The 26,509-nt window shown below is 39.7% G+C and overlaps 1 protein-coding gene across 1 annotated transcript in view; it reads right to left on the bottom strand.

Annotated features, from left to right (window-relative positions):
- LOC147178414 (cadherin-4-like) overlaps positions 1 to 26,509 on the bottom strand; it is a 243,814-nt gene that overhangs the window by 34,975 nt on the left and 182,330 nt on the right. Inside the window, exons 6-8 of the mRNA XM_086068548.1 lie at positions 9,093 to 9,248; positions 4,194 to 4,338; positions 2,318 to 2,490 (exon numbers count right to left, since the gene is read on the bottom strand). Coding sequence (XP_085924674.1) covers positions 2,318 to 2,490; positions 4,194 to 4,338; positions 9,093 to 9,248 — 474 coding nt within the window. The remainder of the gene's footprint in view (positions 1 to 2,317; positions 2,491 to 4,193; positions 4,339 to 9,092; positions 9,249 to 26,509) is intronic.

The following is a 26,509-nucleotide window of genomic DNA, read 5'->3' as shown; positions in this document are numbered from 1 at the left end:
ACCGCACGCCACTGTCAACGGCATTTAGTACGGTGAAATAACATCTGGCCCATCTCACCGGCCCCAAGTGGCTACACATCGCGGTGCAGCAGGCTCTGGCAGATGCCACCGTTTGGAATGGATCATCATGGTCAAAGATCCACCCGACCAGGTTGTATGCCATTTCAAGTACCAGGAAGAATAGTGGCATAGAGTGTACATGTGTGTGTGTCTGTATCAAGGAAGCCATTTTAATCCCACATAAACGCAGCTTCATCAGTGCAAATGAACAGACATTCAACAGAGGCATTTTTACTCTGAGTCCCGCTCCCATCCTAGAGGACTCATCCTACGTTTGTGTCTTCAATATTTACAATTCACTCCAAATTTATTTTTGACTTTATCCAAAGCTGCCTCCCATATGCAGTCTTTCAATTCATCTCCTTTTTTTTATCCTCTGGTCATATCAAGCTGAGATGTAGTCATTACGTGGAGATTTTTTGTCTGGCAGACAGGTGTCAAGGGCATTCTTTCTCCACTGTTTCCACTCTATCTTTACCGCTCATGCACGGGACACAGAAACGTGAGTGGCCGTCTTCAGCATGATGTGTCGTTAATAAGTTTGTCAGTGGTGACAGGTAGGGAGGAGGATCTGTCACACAGCTAAGTCACCGCCACATCTAAAATACCAAAATAAACACATTCTGATCTTGTCACAACTTTTATGGCTGCACAAGCAATGTGACCGGAGAAGAACACTATTTCTATTAGAAAAATGGGAATGTGTGTGTGTGTGTGTATGTGTTTGTGTCTTGAAAGAATGAACATGGACTTTTGGACATATTTTGGGCACTTGTCACTAGCAGAATTAAAAACAAAAAAAAACAATTTTTTTAAATTAATTTGCAGAAAACATTTTGGTGTGGTGTGAGTTTCTGTGGCACGGGCCAGGGTAGAACCAGTACATTTTGGGATTGACCCAAAAACTCGCAAACTTCAGATTTTAACCCCCCTCTCCCCCAAACCTACTCAATTAATTTAAAAAGAAACCAAAGTGCTTTAAGTGTAGACTCACAACTTTAAATATTTTAGTCTAATAGATATGGTATTCATGAATCACAGGCTTTTCAAGAAGAATATATCGATTTTCAGGAACTCAAAGTTATTTTGCACAATTATAAATATTACCAACATTTTCAATACTATAAAACCCACTGTAGTCCATCATCAAATTCCTGTGTGAGTGTTTGGATTATTACAGCATAAAATGAATTACCTCATAGAGGGCGAGGTCGACAAGGGCTAGTTTAACTCATTCACTCCCAGCTATTTTCACTGAAGCAAAACCCTTCGCTCTCGGCTGTTTTACTGGATTTTGCAGCAATTAGCATTAGAATATAGCTAAGTTTCATCATTATTCATAAATCTGTGAACATCCAGAAGGGGAAAGAGCTTTTTGCCACTTGGCCCCTGGTTGGTCTCTTATACTCTGCTGCCACCTGCTGGCCGTTTTTGTGACAACTACCATTGCTTCAAACATTCTCTTCAGTTCAGAGGCTGCATCAAAGCCTTCTGTATGCCATAGCATAAAAAAACATAAAAAAAAAGTTTAAATATATCTTTGGGAGCATGGTAATATTTAAAATAGAACGTATTTTTGGGACCAAATAAATTCATAGCCAGTTCGTTTGGGGTGTCAAAGTTAATGAATATTGCAATGCAAATTTTGCCTCTCAAACTGTGATGCGATGCTGCCATTTCGAGACTTGCCCCTTGTGTATATATCAAAATAACACAATAAAAACTATAAAAATTAAGTTTAACATGTATTTAAAAAATTATTCACTAAACCTAAGTGGTTTGTATTCTACGTACGGCATTCATCAGCAGCAGCAGCAGCAGCAGCATCATATCAAAAATCTACATTTCAATCCCATTTTGATTGTTGAATATAAAGAAAAGGCTTTAACTGTCTGAAACTCTGAATACTTCTCAACCTGACTTTAGGTTGTCTTTGGTCGGAAAACTCCCAAATGCTCTTGTTAATTATAACGTCCTTGCAAAAGACACAGCCCTTGCGAAACAATCACTGATTAGTGGTGAGGCAATCAGGAAGCTTCTTGTTTTGAATATATGCAACAAGGATTATTCAACATTTGAAGCACGTGGGTTAAAAATTGTGACGAATCGAGCGCTGCAAAGGAAGCTGTAATTACTTCAACTAAATCTATAAGCTATGATTTTTTAAAAGGCTGAATTACCACTATAAAAAAGAATAACAAATAACACTCAACTAACTTAACTTGTGAGTCAACAGTTCTTTGGGTAGAATACCTACCTCTCGATCGAGACCAGGCGCCACGGTCACAATATCGCCAGTCTCACTGTTGATGGTGAACATGTTTGGGATGGGACTGTGTGGTGTCTGGGACAATATTCGATAGCGCACCATTCCGTTGGCCGTTGTGTTGTCATCAGCATCAAAGGCAGACAGGTGCATTACGTAGGTTCCTGATGAAGACACACACATTTGCCAATGACGTTCTGTGGATATAATACTGGACATAGTCATAAACATCTATCCTTGCATCCATTTTCGATAGTGCTGTTAGACACACGCATTCACACCTGGACATTTAGATGCTTCATTTATCCAAACACGTATGTAAATAAATGAAGAACTGTCTGTGCATATGTGTGAATGTGAGTGTGAACGGATGTTTGTCTATGTGAGCTCTGTGATTGACTAGCAACCAGTTCATGTTGTTACGCAAAAAGGTCAGCTCTGAGATATCGTCCAGCATGAATGAATGAATACAATCACATTTGGGTTTAATTCCGTTTATTTTCTGCCACGTTCCTGATCCTATGTCAGCTGACATCCAATATGGGAGTTTACGTTTCTTTGCCTTTTTCATGTTTCACATACAGGAGACATTGTCAAAACTATCCATGCTCACAAGGAACTGCAAAACGATTAGAGTTGAGAATTTGAGTTATGGGAGCTTGTCTGGCAGTTACAATAAATGGGTACTTTGCTCGAGAAGTGTAATTAAGCTCATCATCTTAAGCGGTGATGTTTTGACATGTTTACAGTGTCAGCATTTGGGTAAATAGCTCGACTACATGATGCCAAATTATTATGCGTTGCATCCTATCTCCAGAAATGAAAAGGAATTCTGACTGCTGCATTATTTCTTAGTGGACACCTTTGAAAACATTGGTATCAAAGTAAACAAATGATAAGGATATATTAAATAGCACTACACTTCTGCCCGGCATTAAATCACAGCTTAAATATTGTCTAATTATGGTGGCTTTGACCTAAAATGAATCGAACACGTTTAATGAAAAGTTTGTTTACCTTCCACTACATCTCTGACATACTGTAACTGTGGAGGATTACTCCCCATCACCCAGTCTCCATCTCTGCCTGCTTCTCCCACAGTCAGTTCTAATTGGCAGTGATAGTGACATCACGGTAGTGACGGCCCCTGTCCGAGGATAATTGCAACCACATCTCCTATTTCAAACTTCATTACATTTCAAAGCAACAATTTGTAAATGACGGGGCTGGGGGGAGTACTCTCAAGGCCTCACAGCAAGAAGTACAAATTGAGTGAGGGATGAGGGAAAAAACAGGATAGGCCCCTGCTCAATTTGGTTTGAAGTGGAGGGATGATCAGTCCTTCACCCTAGACTTTTCTTGTGGAGATAAAACGATAGATGGAAAGGAGATGAAGAATGTGTCACACACCGCCGAGGTAATTACATTAAGCCGCACTCTTAAGGGGTTTAACACAAGCCCTTTGTACGGGCGTCCTAAGCCGTGCCTGACAGGATTAAGTCCCTGTAATGACTCTTTAATTTGCAAACTAATTCAAGTCTGTAATTGGCCTTCCACCGAAACCACTGGAGCACAATTTTTTTTCTAAAACTCTCTGTTTTATGATTATTGTTTAGCTGAATGTCACACACACACCACATAGACGTGTCTGCTGCACAGCGAAACCAAGAGAGAGAGAGGGAGGAAGAGAGCAATAAAGCCTGGCAACATATCACAATGTCTATCCATCCATGTTTTTTATATACCGCTTGTCCTCATTAGGGTCACAAGTGAACTGGTCCCGATCCCAGCTGACTTTGAGAGAAGGGCGGGATACACTGCAGCCAGCCAATCACATGGCACATAATGTTTGAAGCCATACTGGTACCTGGTTTTGAGCCTTCATCCACTGAGCCATTGTAGACTTGGTTTTTGAATTCCGGTCTGTTGTCGTTCATGTCGATAACAAAGATATACAGATCAATGGGGTTCTCCACTTTGTTTCCGTTCATGTCCACAGCATGTGCTCGGAGCTGGAAGACAACGTTTCAATTAAGACCTTTAATTGTTGATGCAGGAGATGCTTATGCCAATTGTACAGGTTTGTGATTTGAAGTTAACAAACGATACTTGAGTTACTTGAATGAAAACAGAATTAAACCCTGTGGAACACCACGCATTCCGTTTTACATGTGAATTCATATTGGACATATTTGTTCAACCACTTTCTATTTCTATTTTTTGCTCCACATAGGGATTACAATAATAAAGGAATCACACAATGTAATCACAAAAGTTGTTTACTAAGCACACCAAATACCCTACAGCACAGATAGGCCAAGCAATGTAGTGATCACCTGCAGCCAATTATGTCCAAGCGGGACCTATCATCACAAATCATTTGAGTCGGGTGTGTGTCTGGACTTCCGTTGAACCCCTGAGACTGAATTTGTGGTTGAATTTGCCCTTTTGTTTTTGGGTGGGTAAAGTGTTAGGATGAAATACACTGCATAAAATAGAAATTTTGAAAGCTGAAATACACCATCATTAATTGGCGAGTTCTCTAACATATAGTCAATGAGACTCCACTATTATTTTCTTGCATTATTTTCTTGCATTATTTTCTTGCATTATTTTCTTGCATTATTTTCTTGCATTATTTCCTTGCACTATTTTCTTGCATTATTTTCTTCCATTATTTTCTTCCATTATTTTCTTCCAATTTTTCTTGGTTCACTTGCTCTTGCAGTAGGTGTTTAGCTCAGCATAATAATACAATAATACAAGAGCACATTTTATGTGTCACTGTAGACAGTGCCTTGACACAGTAGCTATCAAATACAAATGTTTGTGGTTGTGCAAATAAGAGAACACGTTGCACACGACATTCATAAACAGTAGTGATGCACCGAATATTCAGCCACCGAAAATGTTCGTCCGAAAATGGCTATTTCTGCCATTTTCGTCATTCGGCCGCAATAAAATTAAAGCCGAAACAATATGGCCGAAGTAGGATGTTGTGGTGACGCAAGCAAAAAAATGCTGCAAGCAAGCAAGCATCTGTTTGAATTAAACAGCGAACGCGGGGGTGAGTGTCCGCCTTTTCTTCTCGCTGGCTTTTCACCGTGTGAGTTTGCACCGGTCGGTCACAGCATCTCCCTGGGTAATTGCGCACACCGGAGGAGAGGGGCGTGTACAACATTTAAGTGGGTCGAAGAAAGACCGAACTATCGTGGACTGCAGTACAGGTGAGCCACTCTTTCTCCCGCAGCGCCTTCCTTTTTTTTTTTTTTTATAAGAGCCCTTCGAACGCTTCCACTTTTTTACCGACATCCCGGTGGCCGTGCTAAATACTTTAGCTAATGCTAGCACTATTGCTATCAACAGTTTTAAACACGGTAACACTTACCGCTATCTCCGGGTGGCGGCAGACCTGTAGAGGACGCTGTGTGTGACTTTGCAGTCCGTTCCCAAAGCCGATTAGCTGGTGCGAACAAATGTATTTATTTATTTTTAAACATTGGTGAATATGTGAATGTGCCAATTTTAAGTGCGCCGCACCTTTTCTCGCCGCACGCATCCGTCACCGCCTGTGCGAACTACATTGACTATAAAGTGCAATCGCACCGCCAGAAAATGCTCAACCCTCGTTTGGTGTTTAATGTACCATTAGCCAGCATGCCTGCGGTGTGGGCACATTTCAATTGATATTGTGCTTGGTTAAAATGCCAGTAATAAATAAATATTTTATAATAATATTATAATTTTAATTAATTATAACTAATGTAATGATAGTAAAAATTGTCATACTTTTTTTTTCTCGCCATTTGGGTTTTTGGCCAAGCATTTTTCATTTCGGTGCATCCCTAATAAACAGATACAGTAACTGGCTTGACCAACACCTAAGGAAAGGTAAAATAAAAACAAACGTGTGTAGCTTTTGTCAGTGTTCACAGACTAATTGCTAATGCTATGTTAACTACTTTGTATATAGGCCTATAGTAATAGCATTACTTTTATTGTGAGTTAAATAAGGGGAAAAAAGCATTCCTCCAAGTTGAACTAAACAAAGTTGAGGACACTGTGAGGTCATATGATAATGTGTTTTCTACTGACTTCATATCTAAAAGTTGTTGTTATCTCAGTAGAAAGTATAACAAAAGACACTTTCTTCTATTGGAAGCTGTGTCTGTTTTACAGGGCAACTGTAAGTCTGAGTCGGGATCACGTTTAAGGCTAACAGCGTTTTGCCTGCTTGCATCTCGGAATAACAAACACAGTTGGCTCATCACAAATTCCCCTCAGCTGCGCTCGGATCAGTGGAAGGGGATTTTGCCAGTAATCAAAACATGGTATACTTTTTTTTGGGGCAGTTTTGCTTTCTATGAAGTAGAATCAAAAATATGAATGTTAAGGATAACAATGTGAGAAGATAACTGAATAATCAGGGGAACACGGGGATTGGAGGATTTCCCCCCTCCTCTACACGATAGGTGAAGGTCTACTTAACGGACTGAAGTGCCTTTGGTTCTTTCTGAAGCTGTTCTCGCTTACTTCACCTTCCCTGAGATTGTTTATATCCCCAGGCATGACTTATTCAGTGATATTCCAGTCCGCTGGAAACAGTGTTGAGTTGATATCGTATGATGTGATGTTTTTATTCTTTTATACTGCCGACTAAAACAGTGGCTTATCTATCCTTTAAAAATGCCAGAAATCAGTACTGAGCAAACAGTGCGACATATGAGGGCTCTCCCTCATAGGATGCAAGGTGTAGTTATCAAAAGGGAGGCACAAGTAGTGGAATGAAAGTTACAAGGCTGGCGAAGGCTTGGGGGAGAAGGAATGCATCGGTGAAATCACATTTAATTGCTCTGTCATGTATGGAGAATTGAGGTAGTCTTTCATCTGAGCTCGGTTGATGGGGAATATGCTTTTTGGCTACGACGAGGACATGAGAGTCAGATAAGTGAAATCGCCTGCAGGCTTACTGCAGCAGGATATAGAATAAGCAGCATCCTTTGCAGGGTTCTTCGACTACGAGAGGTGAAGATCCTCTCCACTAGAGCCCATCCTCTCCTCGTCACCATTTGCTTCCATTCTCTACCTCCACTGAAATTGCATCTCCAGGTCTCCTGGAGGTTAATTTAACTTTACTTTCTTCACTACATTGTCTGATCTGTCCTGCACCCAATATCCGTGCACTGCCATCCCATCTCGGCGGCTGAGAGCCAGGTCCTTTATCTCTGCCCACTCTCCCTCCCACCATCCCACATGCGGGCGCACCCTTAATTCAATAGCAGTGAGAGTTGGAGATTACAGTTATGCTTAAAGAGGGAAAAATGTAATTCTGGATTCACATTATAGTTATTATCATGAAGTACATGAGGAGAAAAAGCATAGCAGCCCGTGTCTATTTGGAGACATTGTGACAGAGATAATAACTGCAAGATTTCCAAGGAATTTCTTGAGAATGTATATTATAGCAAAGGTTAAACTGCTTTTCAAATAAATATACAAGATAATTGCTTTGTCACGTTTTTTTTAAGTGGAATTTAGTTAAACAAGTCTAATCAAACTCAAGTCATTGAGTTTGAGTTTTTCTGATCATATCAATCACATGTAGCTTCCAGTAGCTCTTACAGCAACTTGTAAGATATCAACACACACCACAAGAGAAATAAACAGTTCTTTATTATGTCTCACCACACAATCGTATTTCATAACTACTTTCTCAACAACCAATAGGGAGTTGAACTAAGCAGCTGTTCGTGAGTCTCTGCCTCAGCAAATCAGCTCATTGATTGGAGCTTCTTTTGGGAATAAGGCTGCTCATCTCTAATTAAATAGGTCAGGGCTGCTTGGTTAACGAGTCTATAAATTGATTCGATTTACATACAAGAGACTGGTAAGAGGAGAGCAACTTGGACATCGACAGACGGGAAATACACCATTCCAGATAGTGGTTCATTCAAACCCAGGGGTTTACTGAATCAGTCTCTGGGGTTTGGCTGAGGTTAAGACACAAACCCAACTCAAATCATTTGTGATGATATGCTTCATTTGGCCATCATTAGCTGTAGGTGATTGCGCGACATTGCTTTGCCTATCTGCGCTGCAGGTAATTTGGGGCGCTACGTAGTCGATTTGTGACTGTTGTGATGGTACATCGTGTGATTTCTTGAGTGTTGTAATCCATTCCAAAAAAAAGTGATCGGACAAATATGTGCAATATGAATTCACATGTATAACAAACGGCATTGATGGTGTTTCGTGGTCAATTCTGGTGCCTCCGCTGTTTTCATTGTACCTGGGTTCCATCTTAAGAAAACAGCAGTGGTTGTTTTAAAGTGCACTATAAATATAGAGTTCAGTTGAGTGATGGGAGTCAACGTCCTAACTGCATGATTTGTAATGCCAGGTTGAGCACAACTAGTAATCTAAAGGAGCACTTCTTTACGCTGCATGGTGTTGAGGAATACAAGAACACAACGCTTGCTGAATTCAAGTGGAAGAGAGCCAGTTTCAATGAAAAGGCTAATCTCCCTGTTTATTTTGTTCACTAGTAAACCCTATACCTATGTCTAGAATAAAAAAAACAACAACAACAAAACATATTTTTCAATAAAGAGGGGTTCAGTGAATGTGCATAGGAAACTGGTGGGGATCAGTACCCCCAACAGGAAGAAGATATGATTAGATTTGAGCTTGGGTAGAAGGAAAGAATGATAATTTTGATGACTGGCACATAAAAACTGCTGTGTGTTATGTGTTTATGTAAACTCACATGGTAGGATGATCGATGTTCTCTATCCAAAGGTTTGGTGACAAACATCTTGCCAATCACAGGGTCGATGTTGAAAACCTCATTCGGCGGCTGATCTGCTCCTACCCCAGTAATGCTGTATCGGATGGAGATATCCTGATCCTGGTCTGAGCGAATCTGTGGCACCACAAGCAAACAGAATAATACACAATTAATAACGTAAGTAAAAATAACGATACACCACTTCTTTTGGTGCTATATGCACAATATATTTTTTTATTATTCAAAGGCAAGCTTGTGATCTACTGCCTCGAAGTTGAATAATTCTGTCTTTGCACTGTGATCTTGGCAAGCTGATATTGCATATTATTCACAGGAAGTGCTCGCAGGAAGAAAAAAAAGGCACAGAGGGCACACACTGTTATGTTGACGTGCACACACATTTATCACCAACTGGCATTTCAAGTTAACGCATGCTCAAGGACGCCATAAGTGCTGCCGCAGGGATCAGTTCCTCAATTAATTCAACACTTTGAGGAGAAACAGAAGAAATCAACATATATTTATTGTTTAATTTAATCGTCAAAGTATTATGGTACCGCATGCTGGGAATGGCGGTGAGCAAAAATAATAATTAGACAATCTGATGAAAAGTAAGTAATAGTTATATGGTGAAAAGACAGGATGTACATACTAAACACATGACGGACAAAAAATATATCTCATATACCTTACTGTGCAAAAGAGGAGACCCAGTTATTATAGTTAAGTAACGGAAACTAACAAAATGAAAACTAACAGACTGCATCTTACGTTTACAGTTGTTTGAGAGACTTTATTGCATTCAACTTAGTGAGCTTTTTTTTTATTTTGCACTTGACAAATATTCCATATATTTAGAAAAAAAACGTAAAAGTAAAAGTAGTAAAAATGAAACTAATATGCAGCTTAAAAAAATAACTAATAGAAATGAACAAACCTGCTCTGAAAACTAATAAAACAACAAAGTCAAAACTAAATAAAAACTACCTAGAATGAAAATCCAAAACTATTATAATCTTTATTATAACAATAAATAGAAATAATAAAGAAAGAGATGACTTTGGGCTTTTCTTTCTCAGTTTGTCACCACATGGGAGTCAATCACTCCGATGTTGTTTTTGGCACAGTTTTTACACCGGATGCCCTTCTTGACGCCACTTACCAATTTTTACCCTGACTTAGGACCAGCGGTGGCTGGAAGGGGCATTTAGCGTAATAATTCTTCATTTTGGTTGAGTTGTTCTTACCAGATCGATAGCTAATAAGTATGCTGAGTGTCAGGCCAGGCCAGGCCAGGCCTGTGAGTAGAACATAAGTGCTGAGTAATTGGAACCCAGTTAGGGGGCTTTTCAATGAAGAGTCTAAAGCACCAAAGCATCCCATCGCTGCCCATTAATGATTCTGAACATAACAGCCACCGAGCATTAGCCAATATGTCATACACTTGGGCTTGTACTGTATGTGGGCACATATTGTCAGCACACATTCGAAATCTAATTTATTTTTTTAATCTCATGAAGGCATTCTATTTACATAACATTCTCTGTACACACAAAGCACTTCTTCGCAACTGAATCCCTAACATTGACCCGATGCCACCATTAAACCAAAGCCTACCAAATCACCGTGTGAAAATGCAAATACCAAGTGCATGTGAACATTAAATGCTGAGTGAACAGTTGTGAACAGGGAAATAATAAGTGTGACTATGTTGATGTTTGTGTAGACATCCATCCATCATCTAGCGCTTATCCGGGGTCGGGTCGCGGGGGACGCAGCTTTAGCAGGGAAGCCCAGACTTCCCTCTCCCCAGCCACTTATACCAGCTCCTCCGACGGGATTCCAAGGCGTTCCCAGGCCAGCCGAGAGACGTAGTCTCTCTAGCGTGTCCTGGGTCATCCTCGGGGCCTCCCGCCGGTGGGACATGCCCGGAACACCTCTCCAGGGAGGCATCCGAACCAGATGCCTGAGCCACCTGGTTCCTCTCAATGCGGAGGAGCAGCGCCTCAACCCTGAGTCCCTCCCGGATGACCGAGCTTCTCACCCTATCTCTAAGGGAGAGCCCGGACACCCTGCGGAGGAAACTCATTTCGGCCGCTTGTATCCGGGATCTTGTTCTTTCGGTCGCGACCCACATGTCGTGACCACAGGTGAGGGTAGGAACGTAGATCGACGGTAAATCAAGAGCTTTGTCTTTCGACTCAGCTTCTTCTTCACCACAACGGACCGATACAGAGTCCGCATCACTGCAGATGCTGCACGATCTCTCGCTCCATCCTACAATCACTCGTGAATAAGACCCCAAGATATTGTACTTGAACTCCTCCAATTGGGGCAGGATCTCATCCCCGAACTCCACCCTTTTCCGACTGAGGACCATAGTCTCGGATTTGGAAATGCTGATTTTCATTCCAACCGTTTCACACTCGGCTGCGAACCGCTCCAGTTAGAGTTGAAGATCACAATGTAGACGTGTCACGATTAATCCAGTAATTGACAACTATTTTGATCATGGATTAATCATTTTCACATTGTTTAACTTCAAATTGTTCAAATCCTCTTATTTCAGCCTTTCAACAGTATATGTATTCTCTGATTTGTGTAGTCTTTCATGAACGCAGACTGATTAGCTTTGTTAAATTTAAATAAGACATTTGCAAAGATCTGAATTTACATTAAAAAAGCAACATAAGTGTTGACAAGTCAAGTTAACAGAATGTGACCATGTTGATAGTCGTAAATGCAATTGCTATTACGAAATGTGTGTGGATGTGTCAATAGCAGTGATCATGTTAATAACAGACGTGAACTTGTTGATACCAGGAGTGAACATGTTGAGGTGCAAATGTTGATAGATGGTGTAAGCATGTATGTTAAATACCAGGTGTGAACATGGTGATGCAGCATTTTAATATAGGATATAGTATAGAATAGGGATGTAACGATAATGGCAATATCGTGATATTGCAATATTAAAACTGCCACAATATCGTCGTCGTCATGTCACAATATTAAAAGCAGCACATCCGTTAAAAAAGGTCGGGTTGATTTTTATTTGTGCAGTTCTAGCACCCTTTGGTGGCTAGTTTTTTTGTGCAGTTTAATTTTCATAAGGAATGTTTTGGCCCTTCTATGTTATAAAATCCATGCTAATGGTCAGATGAAGGGTAATGTAATATGCTTGTGAACCGAGGCAATGTGTGGAGGAACTCAGTGTGCCTGTCCATTAGCAAGTAAGTGCCTCAATATTAAGTGTTATTAGAGTTTGTAGTTGGTTCATATGCATTGCTGTTATGTACAAAAGCACAATATTTAGCTTTTTTTATTATGAACTTTTTTTTTGTTGACCTTTTTTAATATCGCCATTTGCCAACCTCCCCACAATATCATGATATTTAATGTATCATGAACTTCATATCGTGATAATATCGTATTGTGAAGTTTGGATATCGTTGCATCCCTAGTATAGAATAGTACTGAGAAATATTGTTACATGTAGGAAAGTGCAGTGGGCGTGTGGTCACACAAGTACAGAAAACCGGTAAGCCCCTTTTTTCAAATCAATAACTCGTACTTCAGCGGAGAAGTTGAAGTTGAATTTGTCTTTCATCGCTTGAGAGAACCAATTTAGCCTCTTTGTCCGACACACCAGGAATGGTGCTGCCCAAAAGGAGCCAGAGCAACTAATAAGGCCATGGGAAGGATGTTCCATACAAGACAGGTGTCATCCTGCTTCGCTGCACTGGTGCAAAAAAAAAAAAAACGAAAAACTGTCACCATCACAGACACTGCCTATCACCTCCTCATCCGCTGCCTCAACAGGAACACGAGTTGTTTCTCTGATCAAGCAAAGGTGAAGCATCAGCTCCAAGCAGAAGAAGATGATAAGGAGCTGTCACAACATCCTGTCAGTGTTAATTGTGCAGGTGTGTATGGGGAGTTTTCTTTGGAGGATTTCTGCAGCCTTGATAATCAATGCACAACAGACTAGTTTAAAGCTGGAATGTGCATCCTCTTCAATTACTGTAGACAGATTGATTGGTAGTCTGATCCTTAATTCATCTACAAGAGTAATTCACTTCACAGGAGACAAAGGCTAGGTCAAAGGGGCAGCTCCGACATCCTATTGGGTCCCATTTGAAGATAAAAGCAATCATTACACATCCATGCATTTATAGCGTCTGTCTCTCCTCCCCTCGCCTTGTCTCGACACTTCTCTGCCCGCCCTCCTATGCAACTCTTTACTCTGGCTCAGTGGTCCTCCGCCCATTTCGTCTGATCTCTCCCCTATGCTGTGCTCTCTCATCACATTCACTTGCTTTGCTTCAGGTGGCTGCGAGGACAGACAGCATGCATGAAAAATGAAATGACTTCAGTCCGTTAGCTTTGGCAGTGCTGAATAAATCCTCCCCAGATAGGAAGTGATAGCACTGATGAATTCTTTTGGGGGTTTTGCCAGTTCCTTTTGATTTTACTCTTGCTACAACGCTTCTCTTTGGGATTGCACACGCTCCTCACACTTATTCCCGGCTATTATCTTTCACATGATCACATGGATGCTTATAAGGAGACTTTACACCAATCTGATCAGTTGGATCGGGATCAGACAAAATTGTATGCAAAAGGTGATCAGCTCTTAATTTGCCTGATTGATCAATGATGTCATGGATCACAAAATTAGACATTACGTGTATTTTAAATGTTTATCAGCGTTTTTTGAAGATTCTTTTCCCTATGCATTTCAATTGCATCAATCATGGGTTTTCTCTATTTGTGGGCGGGGCCAATCCCTATCCCGCGCAGAGTAAAGAGTAGAGTAAATATAAAAGTGTTTTTAAAAATAGTTAAATTGCCCCAGCTTCTGCTCCGTTTCGTGGTATAACTTCCACTTTATATTCACACAATGCTTTCTCTACATTTGAGTGTTTTGTGTATTCCACGTAATAAACTGGGGAAAAAAGATCCAAAATTGCCCTCTGTATTGTACAAGTGTTGACAAAAAAATATAATGTAATTTCATGTTTCCTGTGAGGTTGCTTAAAGCTTAGTTGCCTTAAATCTCCGTATTATTTACCTTTTTTTTCTCTCTCAGCACTGGTTTCATGATGAAAAGTAAGTCGTGCTCGTAGCCTGCAGTTAGTTTGTATGTTGTTGTGCGTCCGTTAGCCACATTAGCCATCTAGCATTGGCACAAGCATGTTGTTGGCTATTTTGCATATTGCAGATTCAAGGTAACTCAATATGATTAATATACTGTAGTTAAAGGTAGGCTACAATGTCATGACATGTTCAATCGGTTCAAACCGAATGAACAATACTGAGCTCTCTCAGAAGAAAAAAAAGAAGGTCTTTGTTATTTGAGTAGCAGAATTTATAGGGGCCAAATTTGACCCCGTGGATTCTCCAGGGTTAAAAGCAGTTACAAAGAAAATTGATTTAACACATTTTAAAGTAAAATAAAGAAATAACAAATAGCGTAAGATACACAGTACATCTAGATTTTGGAAAACGCATAGTTTTTAACCTGGATTTAAAAGCTGTTGCACTACATTGGTATGTTTTGAATCTTCATTCATATTATTCACTCTGATAATAAATTACAGTATATCAGCAAATCGGAAGACCCTATTATACACAAGTAGAGAGAGATAAAAACATTTTTTTAATGCTTTTCTTTTTCCTTTTTTTTCTTTTTTTTGGGAGGGGGGGGGGTAAGAAGTATTATATAAGGGAGCACATTATTTAAGGGAAAATATGGTAACATTTAAATGTTTGAATTAGCCAGCAGCGTTCTAATCTCAATCCAATAGAAGTTACTTGGAAAAAACGGAAGACTGCCACATTTGAAATAAATCAGGCACACACTCAAGACATTTACAAATTGCAATTAACAACGTGGGTAAAACTAATATAGATTTGTGCAAAAAAGCTTATGGATTGCTTGGAGAAACCTTTGGAGGCAGTCATCCTTACTATAGGGAGAGAAGCAAAGTTATAAGGAAGTGTGCCTGGATTGTATTATATATTTTCCATTGTTATTTTGAACAAATAACAACATTTAAATTAGTTAGGCAAGCCCATTTAGAATATTGTGATACCCAATTTTTTTTTCCTAATCCATTAATAGTGGTGAAAATTACACATGGACGTGAGAGTGAGATTTATTAGAGCAGTAGATGTTGACACTGTTTTCGGAATCCTGCAGGATGGGATTCAATTTTAACTATGATCACGGGATTGGGACGGTACAGGATAAAAAGCTCACGGGAGCGGGATTATACAGTAGGGGGAAAAAACTTGCACAGATGCACAGCCATTTGTATTTTTCCTTCAATAAGCCAGGGGGCGACAAATTGTTCAATAAGGAACATTTTCTCCCTGTTGCAAAATTCTCAAATGGCGTGCTGCCGTGCACTTTTTTGGCAGCGCAGATTCTACTATACAGTGAATTGTGTCTATTACGCACCTTCATAAAATTTACTCACTCATGGGTGGAGTGATATTTAAATGAGTAAATCCCCTGTTAAATCTAGCGGTGTGCATATTCCCGAAATTTAAGCATCTTTCCCCTTGCGAGCTCAGGAGGCTGTACTAAGAACTAGCGCCACTTGAAGGTCAAACATCATATTGCACGTTTTGATTCAATTATTGCTTCCGTGCTCCGCCAAGCAACTTCAATTTTTAAACATTTGTTTTATTTGACATATATGACATAAGTGCACTCCCGTGTCCGTTGCTCAGCAACGTTTAAACAACAGGTGCTCACTTGATTACAGTACTACAGTAATGACTACAGTAATGGGCCCAAATAAGCAGTCTCTCGTGAGCACAGTACTCTTATTAATTTTTTTTTATTGTATTTCATTAATACTGAATACAAAAAAATGCATTCTCCTTCAAAGTAGCCCGTTACATGTACTGCACACACGTCACTGCGGACAATCACTATAACTTCCGCATCCATATGCAAGCAATGCTTCACATTTGAAGTGTGAAACATATTCCAAATGGTTCACAATGAAATTCACATGTCTCAGGAAAACTCCACAGTCCAGGATTTGCAGACATCCTCACCATTCAATAGGTCAGATGAATTTGGTGGCTGCACGAGTTTTCACCGATCTTAAATGATGGGATATTCTGAACGGACAACTGGCTGGGATCATTGAGCATTAAGTTTGGAAACAAATTCCGCCCCCCATCCCCCCCCCACACCCTCCATCAACATTTTTTTTTTTGATAGCGAGTCTAAATCTTTCAGTCGCCCTGTGCATCCACTGACCTTTTGGCGCCACTGCGTTCAAATAATACATGTCAAAGAAAGTTAATCAGCGAGCTGCGGGAGCATCTTATCAGTCTCCTCAATTTCTCGCTGGTAATTGCAGCAAGCGGGACACCATTTCAATTCAACACAATTATGCCCTTTTAGGTTCTGTCGGAAGATCTGGTGACTCAACTCAACTTTTCTGTGGGAAAGTTGCCCTCAATCAATTATTATTATACTCCATCATATGCGTGTTGTCAACTAACTTGCCACCCCAAAGCCATAGTGGGTGTTCATTTCACACATTGAAACAACCACAATCTAACATTACATGGCTAATAAATTCTCAAATACTAACATTAATCAAAGTAAATTTGGTTGGGTTTTTTTGTACTGGGATTAAAAGTGAGGCATTAACAGAGGGAGTCACGACTGCTGTCAATCAGCATCAGGCAGCAGATGCTGTCTAAATGACCTAATTGTTAACAGATCAAAGCTGTTGCCTTCATTGATGACAACTTGTCTGCGGCTTCAGGAGCTCTCAGAGTTTATTTTTCCTGTGTTGGGCAAATCAAGGAAAAAGTTACTACGCCAGACTCAGTATGAAAAACAGGGTACAAGCAAGAAATAAACACATGAGCGTTCTTCTAATATTGTAAGCCAGTGGACAGCCCTGCATTGAAAATGTGTGGCACATTATGAAATGCAAAGTAGTTGCAGTAGTAGTAGTTTATTCAATTGAATACATGTTGAAAATGATTTTCATGTCATTATATTCTGTTTCTATTTACATTGCACACAATGTGCCAACTTCATTGGAATTGGGGTTTGTAAATAGACTGAATGAATATGGAGAGGTTGGCATGTTGGCGTGGCACTCAACAATCGTTCCACTTTCTCATGTGGCCTGTTTTGAAAATAAATTTGATAATGATTGATTGTATTTATTTACTGTAAATTACCTGCCTAATTACATAACATTTATTCCACAAGCAAGACATGACAAAAATGTGGTGTTTCTCATATTTTGCTTTTCTGAAAGTATGACACTAAGCAAGATCACGAAAACAGAACATACATACATATAGTAACATATATAGACACAAGAAAGGACTTCTGCTTTACATTAGGCTGAGGAATAAAGACAACAAGTAAAAGCAAACACATGACCACAAAATTGTCATGACTAGCCCAGTTGGCTGCTGTGACATTACACTCTAGTTTCATAGAATGACAGCAGTGCACGGTTGCGACTATCTGTCACTTGCAGACAGCAAAACCATACACAGCTGAAAGCCAGACCTCTCACAGCTCTAAAACTCAACACTGTGGAACAGACTACAAAATGTGCACCCAAACAGGAACAAACAGATGAATATTTTTGCCCTAATGGGATGTTTAAAGCCTGACAGACACATGAAATATATTGCAGATACTGGACAACTTGTCAGAGAAGGGCTGATTGATGATTTTTTTTTCTACAGCATACACGCATCATTTGACAGATTTTATATGCTGTATAGTGTGTATTGATGTCCACTATATTTTCAGTGGATCTATAGACTAAATGAGGACTACACATGACATCCGTAGTCATTGCAGCTGCATGAATTTGGAGTGCAGATGCAGCCCAACCATTTGTGACGCAATCTAATAAATGTTCCTGACTCAATAAAGTTGTCAAAAATAGTGGACATACACAAAAAATACTTTCATTTTCTTTAATTCCACAGTGGTTAATGATTGTTTTCCTATTTATTTTCTCTATTATCTATTACTATTTATTAGGAGTGCGCATCTCTCCAATAAAAAAAAAAAGATTCGATATGTACAGTATCTCGATTCTTTGGGGTGCAATACAATTTAACCACCGATATATAGAACGATACGATGCGATTCGATGTAATGCACTGGCATTTTTTAAATCCAAACGGATTTTCTGATTCAAATCATTTTTACACCGCTACTATTTATCTATTCACATTTATTGCTATTCTTAATGGAAAGATTGTTGCTGCTTGTGCTGAAACCCAAAAACCCAAATTCAATGTCTTCGTCATCACATTTTTACTTTAGTGCTTTGGTGAACATAAATTTACAAATGGTAACTGCAGACAAGGATTTTAATTATCTCACTGCTTTGCTTTCTTCGGAACAATACGTTTTAGCATTTACGGAGAATAAAAAAAGAGAATAATAAAGATGCTTTCCGATTTAGTGAGTCACTTGGATAAGAGAGTACGCTCAATGTGCTTTTGTGTCAGTCGAATAATAGCCTCAGGTGATGCATGGGACTATTTTAAAAGACCATCTTTCACATTAGTCAGAATAACATGGAGACATGGAAGTTAAGCAGTTGATGACTTTTCCAGTTATTGCTGCATGAAAGACGTCTGGTCTTTAATAGTGCAGGCTTATGGCAAATTAGAGGTGCTATTCTCCCCGGAGGTAACAATGTAATGACTCTCCCTTCTCCCAGGCACAGAAAATCAAAATAAGGCGGCAATTGTAGTGGCAGACAAAGAGCAGCACCACCCTGATGCTGTTGTGGCTTTTCAGGGTTGGAGTGTGAGGGCTTTCTATCCTCTGTCTGTGCCACTTTTTCATTAGGGGATTGATTAAATTGTGAAATGGGGAATGTGATGGATGTATGAATAACTTCGCAAGTTGCTCCCAGAGGCTTGGACAAGGACAGAATCAAGGACCCCTTGGTACTCACGCTTCCTTCCCAGCAAACCCAATCTGGGTAATTAGAGTAAAGAGCATCAGGGACTTCAAGGGTAGATGGAAGCTACTGTCAACGCCACATTCACATGGACTGCACACTATATATATATATATATATATATATATATTGTATAAAAGTTTAGATACACTTTCTTATTCAATGCATTTGCTTTATTCCCTTCACTGTTTACTTTGTAAATTCTCACTGAAGGCCTCAAAACTATGTATGAACTGATGTGGAGTTATGTACCTAACAAAAAAAAGGTATACATACAGGTATACAGATATGCATACTTTTAGCATTCTTACCTCTGGGAACTCCTTAAAGACTGCTGGGGAAACCCTTTCAGGTGACTACCTTTTGAAGCTCATCGAGAGAATACCAAAAATGTGCAAAATATGTAATCAGAGAAAATGGTGGCTATTTATTCATGTAAATAATGTTCACTTATTTTTGTTAAGTACATAACTCCACATGTGTTCGTTAGCTGTCATAGTTGCCGTCATAGTTTTGATGCCTTCAGTGAGAATCTACAAAGTACATAGTCATGAAAATAAAGCAAATGTATTGAATGAGAAGGTGTGTCCAAACTTTTGGCCTGTATCTATCTATCTATCTATCTATCTATCTATCTATCTATCTATCTATCTATCTATCTATCTATCTATCTATCTATCTATCTATCTATCTATCTATCTATCTATCTATCTATCTATCTATCTATCTATCTATCTATCTATCTATCCATCCATCTCTCTATATATATATGTATATATATATATACAAACAGTATATGTGTGTGTGTGTGTGTGTGTGTGTGTGTGTTAGGGTTGTGGATCTCTCTCTCATTATATAGGTAGATCAGATAGGTATCAAATAAGTATCAAATTGTTATTAGAGAGACATATTTGACATTGCAATGTGAAATAAACAGTGCCTACAAATTACTTCTCATGTATATAAAATGACAACAAATAAGCCATTGAATCATAGCCTATTGAATCAATCCAATCGTAATATCACTGAGTCGAACCATATTGAACCGTTCCACTTTCAAAACAAACCGTCCTTGAATTGGTTCGCACACTACATATTGAAAACCCTATCGAATCATCTTTTGTGAAGAGATGTACCCCCCTAGTAAGCAGATGTAGGCCTTTTCACACTGCATTCAATACAGTAGTGTGCCATGGACTAGCCAACCCATTCATTGGTTGTGGTGCTGTAGCGCTTTGCCATCATCCAGTAGGAGAGATGCTGACGGAGTGGTTTCACAGTGACAACAGCAAGACATTTTGGTGATGTCGTACATTGAAAGCAGCATAGATAAAATGGACAAAACAGATTTTTGCCGTGTCCGACCCCTGTACTGAGCTCTGGGACACAGGACAGTGTACTACATCCTCTGATCTTCATTTCTTTGAATGTACAAGAATGGTTGAATGTTCTAGAAACAAAAGTTTCTACTTGCATTTAGAATGTAAGCATCTTAAAGGTCCCATAGTATGAAAATGCACTTTAGTGGGGTTTTCTATCAATAATATGCATCCCCGGCCTGTCTACAATCCAACCGGTTATGAAAAAAGTCAGTCTGCGACTTCTTTAGCTTTCTCCTCTCTAAAATGTGTGCTTCAAACGGGCAGATTAAACTACCGTGATTTAGTGACGTCAAAAAGACACGGAAGTGCACTCGACCCAGCCCCCTCGGGTTAGTGGCACCACCTCTGGTAAAGGTTTGGCACGCCCACTGAAATTCGAGAAGCTGGCTGCTACTTTCTTTTTCTCCCGCTGCTCGCAAATGCTCCTTGGAGAGGGGAAACAAAGATCAGGAAAAAGTGGTTGCTTCCTTCGTCCCAAGTCTTTGAGAAGACAGTGGATTAATTTTCTATTTGAAGGATGTGTACCGACATCCTTTCTCAAAGGACTGTTTTGTTTGTGAAAACCTGTTTAGTGTTGGATTTGCAACACATTTAAACATATTGGATCTGTCCCAACAGTGTGACACGACTGCAAACGGGAAAGATGTAAGTTTAACATTTTTGAATAAGAGATGTGCACCTTCTACCATATTACTGGTGTATTTTTAGCGCCTAAAGTGGGAGCTACATTTGTTGTGTGGAGGTTGTTTGGTTATAAGAGGTCACATATGATAAAGTGGTTGGATAATATGAAGCGGTTGCGTATTGTTTTGTCAAGATACAATCCGCGATGGTTAATTTGCTGTGACTGGCAACTCGCCACCTAGTTGACATGACTTTGTGATGCTAATCGGCCGTTAATCTGAGATATTTACGGCAACATAACGTTTGCGGGAGATTTGCCGGTTACAGCAAAATAACCATTGCCTAAACAATCACAAACTAACGCTACAACATAGTCTCTGTAGTAACGTTATGCTACTTTTTCTTATGGTAAAACGTTATGCCACTTTTCCACATATCAAAATAGTTCTCAAATGTGTAAAAGACATGTCTGTATTTTTCTTTTCTTCTGCTCCCATGGCCAGTCGTTTCCATTCACAACATTAGCACATGGCTACCGTGACCCAAATCACTGCCCCTTGAGAGAGAAGGGTATGGCCTAGGCGTGGCCTGGTGCAGCAATTTACATAAAAGTGACACACCCCTAAAACAGGTTATTTTGAACAGGGCGTTTTTTTGGTTGATTTAGGGACAGCAAAAATATTATATCCAAAGTCAATTTTGATGAATGCATTTCACAGACATGCCTTTTACACATTTGAGAACTATTTTAGTATGTTGAAAAGTTTAATAATATGAGACCTTTAAGGGTTAAGGCAGGGGTGGCCTCTTTTGGAAACTTGCATGAAAAAGTTAAGCAAGGGGAGGTTGGACTGCACGTCTGGGCAGATCATATGGCCTTAAAAATAATTTGGGTAGCCAAACAAAATTCTTGGGCATCACAAAGTAAACGGACATCCAAGGGCGTACGTGTAAAAGCAGAATGGGAGGGGGCAAAGGTGTTATTGCAAAGCAGAGGATGTGCTTGATGTTGACCGGAAGCTTGACAAAACGTGGCTGCTCCCTGCCAAACTGAAAAGACGTAGCACTTCATTGCTTTCTCTCATTAACACGTGCACACATGCTCTCTCTAAGGCCCAACCTGCTAACCCTCCCCTCCACACACACACACACACACACACACACACACACACACCCACACACACACACACACACACACACACACACACACACACACACACACACACACACACACACACACACACACACACACACACACACACACACACACACACACGCACACTGTATATACACTCTCTTCTTGGCGAGTCCAAATGTTTCCGAGGGATGTTCTGGCCCCCACTCAAGAAGGCTTGCATAGGATTGTGCTTGGCAAACTCCACCTGAATGAGGGTCCAGCTGTCATCTTGACAAATGAACCTTGGAAGAGCAAGGTGGTGTGCGTGTTTAGGCAGCCATGCTTGTGTGTCTGCCGCCGAATCACGGCAATGGATCATGTGCACGACATGCAGATTGCTGGTCTACGTGCACCATACGGGTGCATTTTCACCATATGGCTTGATTGAGACACATCGGAGTATATTGAAGATGGTAGAGGTCACTTTAAAGACAAGAGGACATAAACTATGTATAGCAAGCAGTTGAAATCACCTTACAAAAAGAAGCCCCAATGAACCATAACATTGTCTCTCACGGGCCACAATGTCAGGCACGGTGCAAGGAGCCCTGCATCATCCCGTTTTTTATGAACAATGTGGGACGTAAAAGCTTTTATAGGATCTTAACAGGAAACAATCTTTTTTTTCCTAGAAATGAAGAGCAGATAAAAATGTAAAAAGCTTAAGGGAGTATTGGCCACTCAAAGTTAAAGGACAAGTTATAAAATACGGGCAACTTTTTATCTGGTGCTAGACAGTTTATCTTATAGCAGCTTTCGTTTATATACTCTGTAATAATATCTTAACCATACAGGGATGCAGCTTTTTCATTGTACTGCAGCTGACATACTTTAAAAAAATCTCAATGTCTGCTTGTAGGAAGTTAAGTACTTTTACTAGAGACAGAGAAAGCATTATCCTTGCATGAGAAGACTCAGACTGAGACTTGCTATTTCAAAAGACAAAGTAGTAGTAATAATAGCAGCTTTGCTTTTCCTGATATTCTTGCACAAGATGAGAAAGACACCCCTCAAAAAACATGAGCTTGCTTGACCTTACAATAATAGTGGATGAGCCAGGACTAGTGTGGTAACTCCTTCCTCACTGGTTGCTGCTCTTATACAAACAGCTCACTAAATTGATCAGATGTTCATTTAAATGCTGGATTTTAAAAATAAGCTTTTTAAGTCATGCTTATTTTGCTTTTGACCATGTTCTGTTGCTCCTATTCCCTTCGAGTGTGAAGTTGTGTGGCACTCAAAGCCTGTTATTTATAAATGGGATGGAATACAATAGCCTGTTTACATGCCTCAAGAAGAAGGAACTGACCAGGCTACACGCAAAAACTCGAGGCTCTTGACCCGCACCAACTGGAGAGCCCATATCACGCCAATCTTGAAGTCACTGTATTGGTTCCCTGTTGCTTTTGGAATAAACTTTTAAATCCTGGTCTTGACTTTCAGAGTTCTGCATGGACAGGCTCCACGTTATATTATTGGCTTAATCCAGCTGCACGGAGCCTGAGGTCTGCAAGCCAGAACCTGCTGGTGGTCCCTCGGATGTGTTATAAAACGTCAGGGGACAAATCGAGACTTTTAAAAATTTTTTTTTAAAACTTTCTTTTTTAATCAGTACTAATAGACGTTTATTGTATTTTACTATATCTTACTATATTTTACACTGTTGGTTTTTCGCCTCACACTGCTCTTATATTTATGCTGTATATACAAGTATTGTATATGTGTGTCTATATACAGTATACATTTATGTTTCTGTTTTATGGCATTGTATTTTATATTGCTTTACATGAGGCTGTCCTGTTTTTGTAAAGCGCTTTTCGACTTCAGTCTGTGAAAAGCGCTATATAAATAAAGCTCACTTACTTAGAACTGTGGTTTTTATCCTTGTTGGAGGTACGGAACCCCACCAGTTTTCTATGCACATTAATCGAACCCTTCCTTATTGACACATTACAATTGCTATCATGCAGTTAGGACGCTGACTCATATCACTCAACTCTATATAGTAGAGCACTTTTAAACAACCATTGCTGTTTTCTTAAGATGGAATCCAGGGGCAGCAGATACAATGAAAACAGCAGAGGACCCAGAGTTGAACCCTGTGGAACACTATATTTTCCGTTCTAAATGCGAATTCATATTGCACATATTCATCTGACCACTTTCTATTTTTGCTCGACATAGTTAGTATGAAGGGATTACCGTAATAAACAAGTTCCACGACGTACCACCACAACAGCCACAAGTCGACTACTGAGCACACCAAATTCCCTGCCGCAGACAGGCCAAGCAATGTAGCGTGATCACCTGCAGCCTATGATGTCATCATGAATCAAATGAGTTAGGTGTGTGTCTTGACAAACCCGCCGAATGCCTGAGACTGATTAACCAAATGCCTGGGGTTTGATCGAACCCAGGTTACGAACCACTATGCCAACTTAAGACATTTGTTTAGATATTTAATCACTGCTACTCGGGGTGCCACCCTCACCCCCACAGTTCATCACTGGCATCCACTTCCCAGCAGGTCCCATTCTGAATATCTTTCCACCAGTTCACTGCACATTATTTTTTCATGTCTTCTGGAGAATACAGATTTTTGGCTCTCTTTCATTCTGCTGATCCTTCAGGTCACTGAGGCCAATCTCAGAGGGGAACCACACAGAGGCTGTTTATTAAGCTGTTATTTATCTCCTTCATAAAGTCCTCTTCATCTCCTATTAAACAGCCCAGAACTGTTGCCCTTGACTCACACATAACTCTTATGTCTTTTGCTGAGAGATGATTTACTATTTAATTTCACACCGACTCAACCCGGGAGGGAGCCTGCCTTCTGCTGCCTGATGTCGTATCAGAGGAGAATGTGTTTTCGGAGGGACCTTAGGCAAAATATGCATGTTTGCGCACCACCGGAGTGCACATGAATGAGTGGGTGGATGATGTAGGTCTTTTTTGTTGTTTATTTAGACTTGTGGTAGAAGCTCAAAGCATAGTTTTATGCAAAAAGGCCATCGTTAAAAAAATGTTCTTTCTGTGAAATAAAATAAACCAAAGCTAAATGTCCCCCGTGCAAATGTTTACAGCTGCTTCACTGCACCAATTTCTAAATAATCATACATTTAAAGACTGTGATTATATGCAGGACTCAATTGGTTTAAGGAAGTTGATTAATGTTAATGCATTGATGACATTAATTGGTGTGGGATAGTAAAGCCTGTCGAGGTCAGTATTAGTTCTCAATTGTTTTATATAAGCCATTCATTTTTGGAGTTGATCCATTTAGCATGAAAAAAATCTGCCTTGTTGGAAAACCTTCAGAAGCATACCAATAAACACAGACTGGAAATAAAACCCAACTCGTAATTCTTTTTTTTTTTTTTTTTGCCTGTGCAAACCATTACGTTGATGTTGCAATACTTCAATCTGGACCACCACGATGAGCAGAACAAGAGTCAGACATGCAATCTCAAGATCTAAAGCGGGTTAAATCCATCATCCTATCAACATCACTTTATTGCATTCCAAAGTCTGCAGAAATTTCTTGCTGTCATTCTTAAGTAATCTTCTTTAAACTTTCAGAGGATCCCTCCTTCAAGAAGAATTTAGTTAACTCTGTTAAAAGGTCCAATAAGCAAACAACAGGCTGTCTATTTCCAAATATCACATTGGAGCCCTTTTCACAACTTATTGTTGATATGTCAAAACAATAATCCTGCCCCCATCTTTCAATGAAATAACATTTATCAAAAATCAAACCAGTTTTAAGGTCATTTTTATGTCTCCAGATTATAAATTATTTACATGTCAAAAATACCTCTTTGAGTAAGATATTAATGTGTCCTAGTGCACTCACCTTCTAATAGTGTCACGCAATTCAAAATAAGGTCAAATTGCTTTCGTGGTCAAATGTTTCATTCATGAGCAGACCCGTCAAACACGACAGAAAGGAACACGTTCTTCCGTCACAAAGACTCCATTAGCCAGTGTAACAATGTAAAGCACTCTCATCTTCTGCACTGATGTGCTTATGCCATCACAACTCATGCCTGGTTAGCAACTTTCATCTCAGAACAGACGTTTTAGAGTATCTTTTCTCTTTTCTTAGAATTGAATTTTGCTCATGTAAGGTTGGATGCATAGCGTCTATTTGACAATGCTAATCTTCATAGAAAATGGCATTGTCTTATTGACATTATGATATAGTACGTGCAGCTGCCTTTCATG

The sequence above is a fragment of the Leptonotus elevatus genome, chromosome 2 (assembly GCF_054856555.1).
Source record: "Leptonotus elevatus isolate MCC_2025b chromosome 2, RoL_Lele_1.0, whole genome shotgun sequence".
NCBI classification, from domain to species: domain Eukaryota; kingdom Metazoa; phylum Chordata; class Actinopteri; order Syngnathiformes; family Syngnathidae; genus Leptonotus; species Leptonotus elevatus.
The sequence above is the reverse complement of the archived record's forward strand: the minus strand, read 5'-3'. Positions and strand labels throughout refer to the sequence as shown.